The sequence below is a fragment of the Terrapene carolina genome, unplaced genomic scaffold, assembly GCF_002925995.2.
Source record: "Terrapene carolina triunguis isolate 2854851 unplaced genomic scaffold, T_m_triunguis-2.0 Scaffold211, whole genome shotgun sequence".
NCBI lineage: Eukaryota > Metazoa > Chordata > Testudines > Emydidae > Terrapene > Terrapene triunguis.
Genome location: NW_020664562.1, coordinates 1,982,622 through 1,998,679, shown reverse-complemented (window position 1 = coordinate 1,998,679; position 16,058 = coordinate 1,982,622). Strand labels below are relative to the sequence as shown.

General features: G+C 42.4%; 1 protein-coding gene across 2 annotated transcripts in view; it reads right to left on the bottom strand.

Annotated features, from left to right (window-relative positions):
* The window catches only part of LOC112113455 (protein SMG7), a 103,476-nt gene extending 88,607 nt beyond the window's left edge, over nt 1-14,869 (bottom strand). For both annotated transcript variants that reach the window (XM_024209743.3, XM_024209745.3), the window contains exon 1: nt 14,828-14,869. In XM_024209743.3, coding sequence (XP_024065511.1) covers nt 14,828-14,856 — 29 coding nt within the window. In that variant the 5' untranslated portion in view covers nt 14,857-14,869. The remainder of the gene's footprint in view (nt 1-14,827) is intronic.
* Nucleotides 14,870-16,058: the final 1,189 nt, after the last annotated feature.

Genomic DNA, 16,058 nt, shown 5'->3' with positions numbered 1-16,058 from the left:
AACTTTTTTTATGGAAGGGGCCCCCGAAATTGCTTTGCCCCAGGCCCCCTGAATCCTCTGGGCGGCCCGGATATCCTTATGGGATATCCTCAGCATCCCTTGTGATAACACATGCATTAGTGCACAGATAGTCAATCTGCATGCACTGGCTGGCAGCCAGTCACCTGAGAACAGGTAAATGACATTAAATTCAACCCTGGGAAAATCCATTTACTCATCTCCTTGAACCGTTCTAGTAACCTAAAGAAAAAAAAAATGTCATAACACAGAAGACCAATTACTCAGAAGTCTTTTCCAATCTATCAGTCTTGGAACAAGACTGTAAAATTCTACTTGCTCCCAATGAAAAACTGTTTTTGACAAGTTACAAATCAGTTTCACCACACCCCATCACCATGATAAGGATAGTAGATGTTTGCATCTTACCTCCTATACATTCTATGACAACTTTGCATGGCTCCTTTGAAACCAAGCAAGGAAGACACTAGATTTTAGTGTCCTAAAGAGAAGCAACGCTATGGCCTATGACAGAGAATGGAAAGAACACTGACACCACTACTTTCTCATCTCCCATGTCAACACTCAGAGAAACACACCAGTTTCAATTCTGGGTTGTAACAGATATTCACAAGTCATTACAGCAATATTAGATCTAAAACTTTTTCAACAACAACGCTGCACCCATTACATTAGAGAAGTTACTGAATTAACAATATTTTTACTGCTACCTTTGTCAGTGAATAATGTTGCTGTGTATGATAAGCAAGAGGTTCAGCAACTAAAACTGATGTTTCAGCTATGTGTTTTGTAACACTTATATCCTATCATAGAATATCAGGGTTGGAAGGGACCTCAGGAGGTCATCTAGTCCCATCCCCAACTAAATCCCTAAATGGCCCCCCCTCAAGGATTGAACTCACAACCCTGGGTTTAGCAGTCCAATGCTCAAACCACTGAGCTATCCCTCCCCCCCACTCCTATCTATAACCAGTATTTAAGTGATCCCATGTCAGAAGTCAGACCTGAGCAAGGACCTTAAAAGTCACTGAATTCAGACTGATGTTATTTAGATCATCAAATCAGCTTCAGATATGAAGTTATTTAGGTCAGACTTGAAGTGGCTAGATTGCTTTCTGGGGGTTAATAATCTAGCGGCAGTTAAAATAACCCCTTTAAAAATAGTGCTAAGTTTGAGACCATCAAAGGTAAGCATTCTAAAATATTCAACATAATGGATAATAGAATATTCTATTTAATACTATGCTCTCCGTGTATATATAACAAAATATGCAGCCTTATCATTCTGCAGGACCTAAACAGCAAAGAGTAGCTGTCACTAGCATCAAATGGTAACGAACTAGATTTTCCTCTAGCCTCGTAACTACATTTTACTTCTTATGGATGGCTGCCAGAGGTCTTCTGAAGATTATGAATCTGGTTTATAACTTCTGATAAACAGACTAACTGGCTACATTTCAAGTGTCTTCCAACAAAGTATTGTGTGTCCATTGAAAGCAACTGTTCTAGTAGAATAGGCTATATTTCCACAAGTTGATAGACTCATTCAAACAGAGGCAGCGTCTAAAATACCCAGTTTCGTTAGCCAGCACTTCAAAAACTCTCCCCAGCAAATGCTATCAACTTCTATAAATTAACCTTACTCCTTTAAAAAAGAAGAAAGTGTATGAGAGAGAGAATGTGTGTGTGTGTATATATCTCTATCAATAAATAAATAAGGGCTTTAGATTAATCGCCATTAAATCATGCAATTTTTTGAGTTAATTGCAATTAAAAAATTAATCGCACAGTTAAACAATAGAATACCAATTGAAATTTATTAAACATTTTTGGATGTCTTTCTACATTTTCAAATATATCGATTTCAATTACAACACAGAATACAAAGTGTACAGTGCTCACTTTCTATTTTTTACTACAAATATTTGCACTGTAAAAAAGATAAACAAAGATATGAGGTGAATTGAAAAATACTCAGTAATGAAGCGCAATCTCTAAAGTGAATGGGCAACTTAAATGTAGATTTTTTTGTTTTGTTACATAACTGCACTCAAAAAGCAAAACAATGTAAAAACTTTAGAGCCTACAAGTCCACTCGGTCTTACTTCTTGTTCAGACAAACAAGTTTGTTTACATTTACGGGACACAATGCTGCCCGCTTCTTATTTACAATGTCACCTGAAAGTGAGAACAGGCGTTTGCATGGCACTTTTGTACCCAGCACTAATTGCAAGGTATTTACGTGACAGATATACTAAACATTCGTATGCCCCTTCATGCTTCGGCCACCATTCCAGAGGACATTCCATGCCGATGACACTTGTTAAAAAAAGTGTGTTAATTAAATTTGTGATTGAACTTCTTGGGGGAGAACTGTATGTCTCCTGCTCTGTTTTACTCGTATTCTGCCATATATTTCATGTTATAGCAATCTCGGGTGATCACCCAGCACATGTTCGTTTTAAAAACACTTTCACTGCAGATTTGACAAACCGCAAAGAAGGTACCTATGTGAGATTTCTAAAGGTAGCTACAGCACTCAACCCAAGATTTAAGAATCTGAAGTGCCTTCCAAAATCTGAGAGGGAGGAGGTGTGCTTTCAGAAGTCTTAAAAGAGCAACACTCTGATGCGGAAACTACAGAACTGAACTACCAAAAAAAGAAAATCAATCTTCTGCTGGTGGCATCTGACTCAGATTATGAAAATAAATATGCATTGGTCCGCACTGCTTTGGATCATTACAGGTGAGTCGCATCATACGCGCATTTAACTTACGTGAATTCAACTATACGCGCTCAGCAAAAAAAGAAAAACAAGACGATACCTATAAATAGTGCGGGCGATTCTACCCAATGAGCATATGCCCCAGAGTGAGCGTGAGATGGGAGACGTGAATCTGCTGTTCCCTCAGTCGGTCTCAGTTCCCAGGTGCCTCTCATAGTGTGAGCATCTCGCCGCGCTGAGTGTGATTCTAGTGTTTAAAGATACATATATTTCGTACAACATGGCCCCTAAACGCAAGCCAACTACTTCATCTGGTGCTCAACCGAAGAAACAGCGATCTGTTCCAAGGCTGGAGGAAAAACTGGCTGTGTTGGACTTATTGAGAGATGGTACACCAACGAGGCACGTAAATATGGCCACAACAAATCTAGCATCCATGCCATCAAGATATGAGAGAGAGAAATTTGTCAAGCCATGGCATCAAGTGCTCCAATAACTGCTAAGGTGACGAGCCAGGTGCGTGATAAGACTTTAGTGAAGACTGAAAAGGCATTAAACTTATGGCTGGAAGACATGAACCGTAAACGTGTGCCTATCGATGGCAACACGTTGTGAGAAAAGGCTCTTAGCCTCTACGCGCTGTTCAAACCTCCTGCCGAAAAGGGACAGCCTTCTGATGAGAAGGAATTCAAAGCCAGCCAAGGTTGGCTTAACAGTTTTAGGAACCACTTCAACCTCAAAAACAACAGTAGTGCAAACTACTGGTGAAGTTGTATCTGCTAATGAGGAGGCATCTGCCAATGAAGAGGCAGCAAAAGCCTACCCCGAACAATTAAAGAAAATCATAGAAGAAAAGGGCTATCTTCCAGAACAAGTTTTTAATGCTGATGAGACTGGGCTCTTCTGGAAAAAAATGCCCAACCACACTTACATTTCAAAATCAGAAAGACAAGCCCCTGGCTTCAAAGCAGCTAAAGACTGTATTGTTTTGTGGCAATGCGGCTGGGCATTTAATAAATCCGGGCTTGCTCTACAGGGCTGCAAATCCCCGTGCCCTAAAAGGCAAGAACAAAAATCTCCTGCCTGTGTTCTGGCAATCAAATAAAAAGGCTTGGGTGACGGCAGCATTATTTCTGGATTGGTTCCACAAGTGTTTCATTCTGGAGGTCAAGAGGTACCTCGAAGAAAAGGACTTGACTTTAAAGTGTTGCTGATCGTAGACAATGCTCCTGGCCACCCTGAGACACTCCGGTTTGCACATAACGTTGAAGTAGTCTCTCTTCCCCCCCCCCCCATACCACCTCCATCCTCCAACCTCTCAACCAAAGTGTGATTCGCTGTTTCAAGGCCATGTACATGAGGCTTACGTTCTCACGGATACGTAGCGCTATGGATGCTGATCCCAATCTTAATGTGATGGAGTGTTGGAAGTCCTTCAACATTGCGGATTGCATCACTTATATTAAACAGGCAACGGATGCAATCAAGCCTGAAACAGTCAATGCATGTTGGCGAAACCTATGGAAAGAATGTGTGAATGATTTTAAGGGTTTCCCGACCATTGACAAAGAAATGAAACGCATTGTTCAGGTGGCCAGGCAAGTGGGTGGTGATGGCTTCGTCGACATCCTTGAGGAAGAAATTGAAGAATTAATTGAGAGCCATAGAGAAACATTGACTAACGATGAGTTAGAGGAACTGATACAATCGTCTACAGAAAATGAAGATGACGACGACGAACAGGAAGAGCCAGCAAGTTGGAATCTTCATAAATTTGCTGAAGTGTTCCAAGCAGCGAAACAATTGAATGATTTAATTTCTGAATACAATCCCTCAATGGAATGAAGCCTCAAAATCACATGTAGTATTACAGACAAATTGAGACCGTATCAAGAAATGTTTGAGCAGCTCAAGAGACAACAGCGACAGTTGCCGATCACGTTTTTCAAGGAAAAACAACCAGATGAGCCTACGCAATCAACTTCTCGAGCTGAACTAGAGCCAACCACTTTGTCTACGACTCGCTATCCGTCACCCAAGCTCTCCATCACCTCCGTCTCCTGGATCGACATCAAGCCCTGACGACCCCCTGTAATTACCCCCTGTAATTAAAAATACAGTACTGTAAAATTATATTTTGCATATGTACTCTTTATTATATACTGTACACATACATATTACTGTACAGGGTTGTATACACAAAACCATGTACAGTATACTGTACTTTATGGGCGATTTAAGGGATTTTCAAGGGTAATTTTGACTATACGCGATTTTTGCCTTACGCGCAGACTTTAGAACCTAACCCCTGCATAAGATGCGACTCCACTGTATCTAACAGAACCCATCATCGGAATGGACGCATGTCCTCTGGAAGGGTGGTTGAAGCATGAAGGGACATATGAATCTTTAGGCCATTGTGTGAAAATAAAACATGGGAACCATATGAATCATGACTGCTGTAATCTGATGAATCAGGTATCCATATATTCAACTGAATTTTCAATTATATATAAATTTGATTTTCTGTAATTTTGCCTTTGAAGACAAAAACATCAACTCCCTTCCAGTTTGTCATCCCTACAGATAAATTTCCATACAGGCCTCAAAATGTCTCATTGCTAGAAGCTCTATCATAGTTCTTTCTAGCCTTTTCAGGTCTCTAATAAAAGAACCCTCTCCATAAAAGAAAGACTTCAGTTAACAGTAGTGATTAAATCTATCATGAAATTTCAAAGCGTACACAAATTTACCTGTTTTGATCTCAAAGAATACCACTAATTCTGGTTATTTCAGTCTAACTCAGTATGTTCCAAACAGGCCATCCCCACATTTGGTCTTTTTCTTTAGTGCCCTGACTAGCAATCCTGCATGCATGGTGGATGCTGCCAAAATAGCTAGCAGTTACCTCAAAAAAGGCATCAGCAAGTGCTTCAAGTCACCATCTTTTAGGACTTAAAAACTTCTTTCACAATAGATTCAGATTTTTGAGCCTGAAGAGTTGTGCCAAAACTTGGACTGAATACACTGCTGCACCAGCTAAATTCAGATGAACCATCTCTTGCGATTCCTGTTGCCTGAAACCTCAATTTCTTAAGCTTTTTATTCCTGATGCCATAAACTGTCCCAGATTGTAAATCTACTACACCAGAGTTAAATAAATCTTGAGTAAATTTGATGTATACCAACCTTTGTTCAAGTACAGACCTGTCATCAGCAAGCACAGTAATAAATTTAGTTTTCTGTATGCGCTTGAGACACTTTTAACTTTGCAGTTGCCTGTATAATGTCTTTCACAAGTGAATGCAAATATGGTTCAATCCAAGATTAAGGCCACTTTTGGCATACAAATTGTAGACGACTACAAAAATCTCTAAAACTGAAATGTTTAGGGTATGTGTAATTGAAGTGGCAAACTACTGCATGTCCTTATGTTGTGTGGTTATGCTTTAGCTACTCATTCCTTAGCACACTCTTCCATGCTATACATTTTATACTTGGGGGAAAATAAACAAAAAGCAACTCAGCTATAGCTACAGATCAATCTCTCTCTCTCTCACACACACACACACACACACACACACACCAGGTCAGTATGCAGTTTTTATATATGTTTAGAACAGTAAGATAAGGATTGACTTGTAAATCAAAATAGCTGCTAATTATGGGCTCAGTACAAAGCTTATTATGGATAGGTTGGTTAGTTAGATCTAACACTTGCCTTTCTGGCAAAATATAACCCTATTTGAACTGATTGCGGCCTATAGATTGTAAACTTATTCTCCATATAAAACTTAAAAATGGCCTTCGCAGAAGCTACTGCTAAATTTTTGGGGTTCTAGGAGTTGCTGCATAGCTTACCCAGGCTTGGCTAGGAAATTAAACGTATTTGGAGACCTTTGCATTAACTACCTCTGAGCTACTTGACTGCTGGGGAAAAAAGACAAGCAGTAGTGACTTTCCAGAAATTGCTCCTGAATAGTTTTAATGACAAGATTATTCCTCCAAACTGGGCATCAGAACTAAAGCCCAAACTGAGAGTGTAGTGCAGCGTAAGAGAGTTCCAAGTAGCAACCTTCTCAGTGACGGATACAGTGCCAAGGTATTCTGCAGAAACTTACTCCAGTAACTTCCAGATCACTAGAAACTTAATATAATCATGTAACGACATATACATTGTTTGAACAGCCATTAAACTGAGATAGACCTACCCCTGGTCTTATCTACATAAGCCACAAGAAGTCTGGAGAACTTGCAGGATAGATTTGTTCCTATATAGATAACTTTAGACTTCCAAAGAGTCTTAAGTGCCGAGCCAGACATCTTTGGGCTTGGGGAAGGGGAGGAGGGAGAGGAAATGTGAAGACTAGTGGCCTGATTGAGATGGAAGTTTAGACAGTAATTTGGGGTGAAGATGCATGACCTACTTTTAATAAACACAGTAAAAGGAGGATCCAGCCATCAGACTTGTATCTCACTAATTCTCCAGGCTGATGTTACAGATATGAGGAATGCTGTCTTCAGAGATAGGACACAGTATATAGTCTAACCAAGGTTCAAAGAAAGGAACTCAGGAACTTTGTGAAAACAAGGTTTTGTTCACAAGATCTGATTCACACATTAGAGGGAATACACGGAAAAAATGGAGAGCCACTCTGGTCTACTTTTTGAGCTGTCCAGAAGGAGAGTCTTCCAGTTCATTGAGTAGGTATGTCTTGTTAATGGTTTCCTACTTTTGGACCTCAGCAGAGCACTTGATCTACTGCTCCCAGCAATCAAGCGGTCAACTTGAGATCCCATTGGACAATCTCATCCCAACCCTGACACAACATATCTAGTAGACTGAGAACCTGGACTTGTGGATTTAACTATAGTTTCAGAAGGTCAGAATATCAAAATTGTCATGCCCAAGTCAAGGCTAACAGGAGCATCTTGGTGACATCCTTATCCGATTTCTGATGATCTTCTGGATCAAGGTTGAAGGAAACCCTTGCCTCAAGTCCAGAGGGGAATATCTGTTGATGATGCTGGATTCTACCTGCCCCTGAAGTATATCAGGAGATATTTGGCAGTCATTGCTGACAAAGACATGTAGCTGGATCTTACCCCATTTGCAGAAAACGTAGGACTAGTCATACTGCTGACTGTCAACTCTCAAGGGATCTGCCAAAACATTGTCTAAAATTTTTCCAGCAGATGGAGAGCCACTGAAGCACTCTGACGGTAAATGCTGCATTCCAATAGGATAACTTTCTGACACAGCTGGCTAAATCAAGCCCCTCTCCTTAGCAGTTGTTATAATTTATCTGTGCGAGGTTCTCCATCAGGATTTGGACTACTTGATAACTACCAATCCTCATCTACCACATAGCCTGAGCATAAGACTTATGCCCCAAAAAGGTTGAGGCACTTGGCATTTATTCTTAGATGTGAATCTAGAAACTCCAGTCTGGCAAGATCTCTTATTGGCCATTGAGATCACATCTAATATTAGGCAAGAGTAAAAATATTCAAAGGCCTCCTCAGGGACTCGATACTGACTGTCTAATTACAAAAGGAACTAAACCTAGAGTTAGCAAAAGGGCCCTCGCAGGCTGTAGGTACTATTGTTCATAGGGGTGGCAACACTGCTTGCCCACAGAATATCAGAACCTACAGGCTTTCTTCTGGACCAAAATAAATCCTAGGTCTAAGGACTTCGTACTATGTCCCAAGAGTTCCCAGAAGGCCTTCATGCCATCAGGAAGCTAGGCAACCTATATGCTCAGCAGGAAAGACTAGGAGAGATGAGGCACTCCTAACTCATTTGTGACATAAAACTCATTCCCTTCTATTACTGACCTCCTCAGACTGAGATATTAGCTGTGGGGACACCAAGCTGGTTGCAGGACCAGGAACAGGTGGAGAGATGCTGGCTCAAAGAAATAACTCTTGTAGTCTGATCTAGTAGAGATAGGAAATAAAGTCTGACAAGACATGGATTGCAACCAGAATAATTACTCTGCGCTACAGCGAAGGTGAGATATTAGTGCCATATCACTGAATGATAGACAGGGAGCAATCAAGAGGAAATTAACACAGCAGATGCAGGGAAGTAATGGAGCTATTGGTGAGTCCATGAAGACAGAGACACCATGTGAATTATAAAAAAAATTAGTAGTCAAACTTTTCATGAAGAGGCTATGGTTTCATCATGAGATTACACCAATCATATGAACTCATTATTGTTGACTTGTCAGTACCAGAATTACTCAATGGTATGCAAGAGTTATAATTAAATCATCTTTCTTTCTATGTTTATGTAGAACAGCTAAGTTCTACCAGAGTAAAGCTACATTTAGCTAAAACGTAGAGTTTGCACCTTTGTGAAATACATGTGTTAGTTCTAGCCTCAAATTGCTAAGAGTTTAACAATTAAACTAATGCAAGTCGAGTCAGCTATGAAAAATATATTTCCTCAAAGAAAACTTGAGGAATGAGCTAACAGTTCAATTATTGTCTTTTGTAAAAGAAAAATAAGTTGTTTACAGGAAGTAAAAGTTAGTTCTATTTTATATTAATAGACATCTTAAAGTACTGTTCCACTATATATGATTTAAAGTGACCTGACATTCCAGCTTTATTCTCTCACCGATCCCATAACAAGTTTGCTCCATTTATTAATATTTGTGGGCTTAGTTTTATGTATTTTTTTAAAATTATTATTTAACAACAGCCTTGCAAACTCACCTTGAGTCCTGAAAGATAAGTCAGGCTCTTTCCTTCTCGCATATCACCAGCAAGTAATAAAGTTTACCCTCCATGACACCTCAAGAACCACACTGAAGGCTGTGGTCGGGTGGGTAGATTCACAGGCCTAGCTGTTGAGGGAAAAAAAAAATATACCCTGTTCTCATAAAGACACATGTACTCAGCTTTACATGGGCCAAGTAATCACAATGAAGTCAACGGGACTACTCACAGCGTGTAAAGTTAAGCACATGCTTAAGTCTTTAGGGATCAAGGCCTATAGAATCATAGGACTGGACCTTGAAAGGTCATCTAGTTCAGTCCCCTGTACTCATGGCAGGACTAAGTATTATATCTAGACCATCCCTGACAGGTGTTTGTCTTAAAATCCCCAATGATGGAGATTCCACAACCTCCTTAGGCAATTTATTCCAGTGCTTAACTACCCTGATAGTTAGGAAGTTTTTCCTAATGTTAAACCTAAACTGCCCACTGCTTCTTGTCCTATCCTCAGAGGTTAACGAGAATAATTTATCTCCCTTCTCCTTGTGACAAAATTTAATATACTTGAAAAATGTTATGTCCTCTCGGTCTTCTCTTCTCCAGACTAAACAAACCCAATTTTTTCCTATCTTCCCTCATAGGTCATGTTTTCTAGACCTATGATCATTTTTGTTGCTCTCCTCTGGACTTTCTCTAATTTTCCACGTCTTTCCTGAAATGTGGAGCCCAGAACTGGACACAATACTCCAGGTGAGGCCTAATCAGCATGGAATCGAGTGGAAGAATTATTTCTCATGTCTTGCTTACAACACTCCTGCTAATATATCCCAGGACGACGTTTGCTTTTCTTGCGACAGCGTTACACTGTTGATTCAGATTTAGCTTGTGGTCCACTATGACCCCCAGATCCCTTTCTGCAGTACTCCTTCCTAGGCAGTCATTTCTCATTTTGTATGTATGCAACTAATAGTTCCTTCCTAAGTGGAGTACTTTACATTTGTCCTTATTGAATTTCATCCTATTTTCTGCAGATGATTTCTCCAGTTTGTACAGATCATTTTGAATTATAATCCTATACTCCAAAGCACTTGCAACCCCTCCCAGCTTTGTATCAGCCGCAAACTTTTAAGTGTATTCTCTATGCCATTATCTAAATCACAGATGAAGATATTGAACAGAACTGGACCCAAAACTGATTCCTGCAGGAACCCACTCGATATTCCTTTACGGCTTGACTGTGAACCACTGATAACTACTCTCTGGGAACGTTTTTCCAACCAGTTATGCACCCACCTTATACTAGCTCCATCTAGGTTGTATTTCCCTGGTTTGTTTATGAGCAGGTCGTGCGAGACAGTATCAAAAGCTTTACATTAAGTCAAGATACTATATCTATCGCTCCCCTACCCCCATCCACAAGGCTTGTTACCCTGTCAGTTTGTAATCTGGACAGGCTTGATACTGGGTCAGTGAGACAGAGCTGGAGCCCCACTAAATTTTGGCAGGCTGGGTTTGGGATTATTATTATAATTTTTTTTTTTTAAAAGGACTAACATCAGAGAACAGCAACATTAACATTTTCACATTACAGAGAAGAATGTCTCCATTAAGTAGATTAATGTAAGTTCCTTGTAACGGCTGTCCAAACTTAAACTACCTGTCCTTCCTCTTCCCCTACTCCCACCCCAGTACCATCATCTTTTTAAAAGGAATACACCAGAGAGTTTTCAGGTAGGAGGAAGACACAGTGTACTCTGGAAACTGTTCTCCGGGAATTCCATTGCTAGTGGTGTTTTCCTTTCAGGTGTCTCTCCCAGCTCTAGCAAGAGCTAGCAGGACACAAGAGATATTAAAACATAAACAAGTCTGCTCCTGTAAGATTAATAACTAGCTTTGTGGTAAGAGTACCTGAGAATTTCCAAGTAAACAGAGAATGAGAGAGAGCCTAATCAAAATTGTTTTGATTCATAAGACATACCTTAGACACACCATTTTCATCTGAGCGGGGATATCATGCAAACTGGGAGTCTTGGAAAACCATTAATATGATTTTTGAAAGAGGTCTCATAGGCCTGAATGTAATTAATAGATCGAAACCTTACTTTCCTGTCCCTCTCACCAGACTTTATGCAAATCCTTGATGTTTTAATGTTTCTATCTTATTCCTCCCAGATGACAAACTAAAATGGGACAGAAACAGCATATACAGCAAGACTGAATCCAGTGATAACAGAAACTGAAACTCACGAGAATCAGCTACATAAAAGGTAATTATCTGTTGATGCAGCTTAACAGGTGACCTGCAAAGGATATTTTAAAAATTGGGGTTTTGCCCTTTTTCCATCTTTATGACACATGAAGGTGACTGAAGGGGATTTCCCCCTCCCCCCACTGCTTGGTTCACTTGTAGAAATATCAAGCTTGTCCAGTTTGATCTTCCCTGGTTCTGCTAGAAACTTCTATAGGTGTCTCAGATATTTATTTTGTCAGATCTTACATTTTGATTGAAATGACACTGATTCTTTAACAGAAAAGTTTTCATCCAAAATGCTCTACACTCACTGAAGTTAAATGTGTTAAGGGGGGAGGGGAGGCAGGGAAAGAGGTTTAAACCATTCTGGCTAAAAATCCCTTCCCTTATTAGTTCATCTTTCAGTCTCCCTTGATTCCTGCAAAGTCATGTCACTATCTCGCCAATCATTAGTCTTCCAAGATAGACAATACATGAATATCTAACCTAAAAACCAGGCAAAAAAAAAACTTTTCACAAAAGTCCTCCAAGGCCTTATTTATACAACAAAGAAGCACTCTTCCCCCCCTTTACAAATCGCCATCCTGTTCAGCTATCCTTATGCACAACATCCTTAAATCCAATTATTCCTTCATCAGTGAATTCCAATTGTGAGTTCTTATGCTACAGTAAGAGAAAGGATGGCCTTCTTCCTAAGGCACAGAACTAGCAGAATGGGCATTAAGACACCTGAGTTCTAGTTTCAGCTCTAGTACTGTATGACCTTGGGCAACAGTTATCCCAAATGACCTCTCTGTGCCCCAATTTCTTCCATATGTAAGTTATAAAAATGTAAATAGCTCCATAGACTACATGTAGCACTTTACATCCATGGATAGTCCACACCATGAGTCCCAAAAAGCTTACAATCTATATTGGTCAAAAAAGACAAAGAAGAGTTCTGGAGACAGAGAATGTGAGGACTACTGATGACAAGAAGCTATTTAAAGAAGTGGTTTTAAAGGAGGGGGTAAGTTTTTGCCAGTCAAAGACAAGAATACTTCCAGAAGTATTTTATTTATCGTTTGTATTGCATTAGTACCTAGATGCCTCAGTCCCACTGTACAAAGTACATAGGCACTGTACAAAGATGAATCAAAATGACAAAAAGAGAAAGAGAGCAGTAAGACAAAAGATTTGAGAGGAGCAAAGGAAATAGATGTAGGTAATTATGGAAGGTCTTGCAGATTATGAGGATCTTGAACTTGATGTGGTAAGATGCAGAACGCCAATGGAAAGATTCCAGGAAGTTTGGTTTTTTCCCAGTGGGGGAAGGGGTCAGAGCAGAGAGAAAGGAAGATAACTTTAGTACCACCAATTTTAACAGACCTGGAGGGTAGCAAAAGAGTTCAGAGGCAGGGAGACCAGTCAGGACTAGATTTCAGTTATAAAAGAAAACAAATGACTAGTATATTGATAGGGATTTAACCACTAGAATCAATAATAAAGATTCATTTGGGAGATATTAACAAGGAAAATGTGTCAGCAGTGGGTGGAGGAGAAAAGAATCAAATGCAGCACAGATTACAGGCCTGGGAGACATGAAGGATGGTGATGTTGTCCATGAACAGAAGGGAGACGGAGGAAAGAAAAGTTTTGTTTTGAAAAGAACAAGTCTGAGATAGCATGGAGACAACCCAGAGGAATGAGAGGCAGCCAGGAATGCAAGACTAGATAGAGAAAAAGGATTTGGGGACTGCCATTATGGAGGAGGTAGCTGAAGTGTTTTAAGATCCCTGGATAGAAGGCCTTTTAGAACTGTAAAGAATATTAACTGCATCTCATCACCTCTTTCAGAGGCTCTTGCTTCAGTCCCTGACTCTTCAAAAAGGGATACATGTCTCCTTTTAGTATATTATCTAGGCTTTTTTGCTGACACTGGTCTTCTAAATTACAAGACGACTGGACTTTTAAATGCAAAGAATTAAATTTATTTAATGCTCATGTACCAGTACTTTCCACTCCAAAATACTGTATTGTGCATTTCTGTACTTTTGGGATTCCACAATACTTTCATTCTGTGAAAAACCCATTGACTATCTCTTCTCCTAACCCCCCAAACTGCTTGGTTCCAAAAACATTTTAACTTTACAAGCCACCATAAAAAGCTCTGCAGACTACTGGTCCAATGATCACAATTTGAGAACCGCTGCTATATCGCCTTTCACAGCATAGAAATCCCAAGCACTTTACAGACTATATATACAGATTTTACTTTACATGTAGCACCCACTTAACACTGCACAGTATAACTAGGGCTTAGCCCTGTATTGATTTGAAACTGCAGAAGAACGTAGGCAGGAAGAATGTAATAGCCCAAATTAGAATTTGGCCTCGATACCACCATTAGCATATTTGGGCTTGCATAAAGTCCTATGTGATATTTAACAACCACAATGAAGGACTTTGGATTTCTCATCTGAATAACTTAACTCTCTTTCCCTCTACAGCTAATGTCACTCTGCCATGCAATCTTCCCCACTTCACCAATTTGCTCACCCAGCAATAGCCTCTTGGCCCAACCATCTAGTCCACATCCCCTCAACACATCCCTTTTTCTCCCCATGACTATCTTCTATCACCTTTCCCAGACATATGTCTTTCCTCCTCCCTCCTGCACCAGTATATCCTTTACTCCCCCACATCTCAGAGTCTTCTGAGATTAGCCCTGCTTCCTCCATCTATTCCACTCTTCCCTCGTTTTCTGCTCAGCCTCCTTTCCTTTGCACTTACCTCCTCCCAATAAACTCCCCTTTACCCGATGTACTCCCCAACTATGCCACTCCTTCCCCCTCAATGTCCTTCCCCAAGATCACTGCTTTGCTTGGCTTGGCTTGCCCATACCCCCCCCTTCCTGCTAGGCATCCGTTGCTCATGCTCTCACCCCCCAACACCTTTCCCCCCTTCCCTCCGCTCGCCCTGTCAGACGCACACAGCCAACCCTGGCTCTGCCCCTCCCCTTCAACTCGCCTTTCGCCCCCGGTCCGTCCCCCCGTTACACCCCCGCCCGGGCCGAGCTGCCGGGTCTGACCCTCACCTCACCCCTTCCCCTCCCCCTCACCGGAGATACTGCGCACACAGCAGGCTCATCCTCCGCCGCTCGCTGCCCGTCCCCGCCGCCCCCTCTCCGGGTCTCACAGCCGGGGCCGCTCCGCCGCCCAGGAGCCGCCGCCGCCTCCGGCCGCCGCCATCTTCCTGTGCTGGGCCCAGGCTCCTCCTGCCCGCCGGGTGTCCCCGCGCTGAGTCTCCGGCCCGGGAGTGGGCGTAGAGTAGGGGCTGTTCTCGCGAGACCCGCTCCGGCCCCGCGCAGCTCTCGGCTGCCTGCCTCAGGCGACCAGGCTCGTGAAGGAGCCGCCGCCGCCGCCTCCGCGCGCCGGGGCAGGCAGCAGCAGCAGCCTCCGGGCTTCACAGTCAATGCTGTCCGCCTCCCCCACACTTCCGGCCCCGGGCCTGGCCCCGCCTCCCCAGCCACACTTCCTGCCGGCGCTACAGCCAAAGCCTTCCCCGCGCGCTCGCCGCCAACCTGTTGGCTGGGCCGCTGCTATAGCAACGGGAGGTTGCTGTACTATCACCATAACAACCGCCGAGCGTGCCGCTCTTCCGGATTGGAATAGAGCCAATGAAACTGGCCCCGCCCCATGTTCTTCCTGACACCGCCCGCTCCCACTTGGCTGCCTGCCCTACACCGCGACCACTCCCCCACTCCTCTCCAATGCCCCCCTCCCTCACCCCTCAATCTCCTCCCCTCTCCCCCTCCCCCCACACCGCCAGCTTCTCCGTGTGAATACACTGTGCTCTGCCAGATTCACCAGCTGGGGGCCGGGCTGGCTGGGCCCTCATGAGTCAGGGCCCTGAGGACAGTCGCTTGGGGGAAATCACACAGATCCTCCCCGTGCTTCGTGCCGATCAGCACCTGGAGTGAAGATGAAACCAAACTCCGCTCTCCCCTCCCCTGGAAGAGCTCAGCACGGCCCAGCGCATGTGGGAGGGGGCTACGTCTGCACCTGCCTCTGCAGCACTCTCAGAGATGGTACCAAACTAGAGGCATTGCTGTTCCCAGATTCGTGCAGTTGTTACAGCAACGTGCAAATGCCCTGCTGTGCTACCCTGCGCTCACCACTGTGGCTGTATCGGGGAAAGTCCGAGGGTTCCTTCCCAATGCGGGGGGAGAGCAAGATAAAATACAGTCAATCCATTTTCCTTGACGTCAGGAGGCAATTTTGCTGTGTCACAGATTTAATCATGTAGGATTCCAGGAAGCTCCTATAGCCCCAAGCTGTGACAGTTAAAAT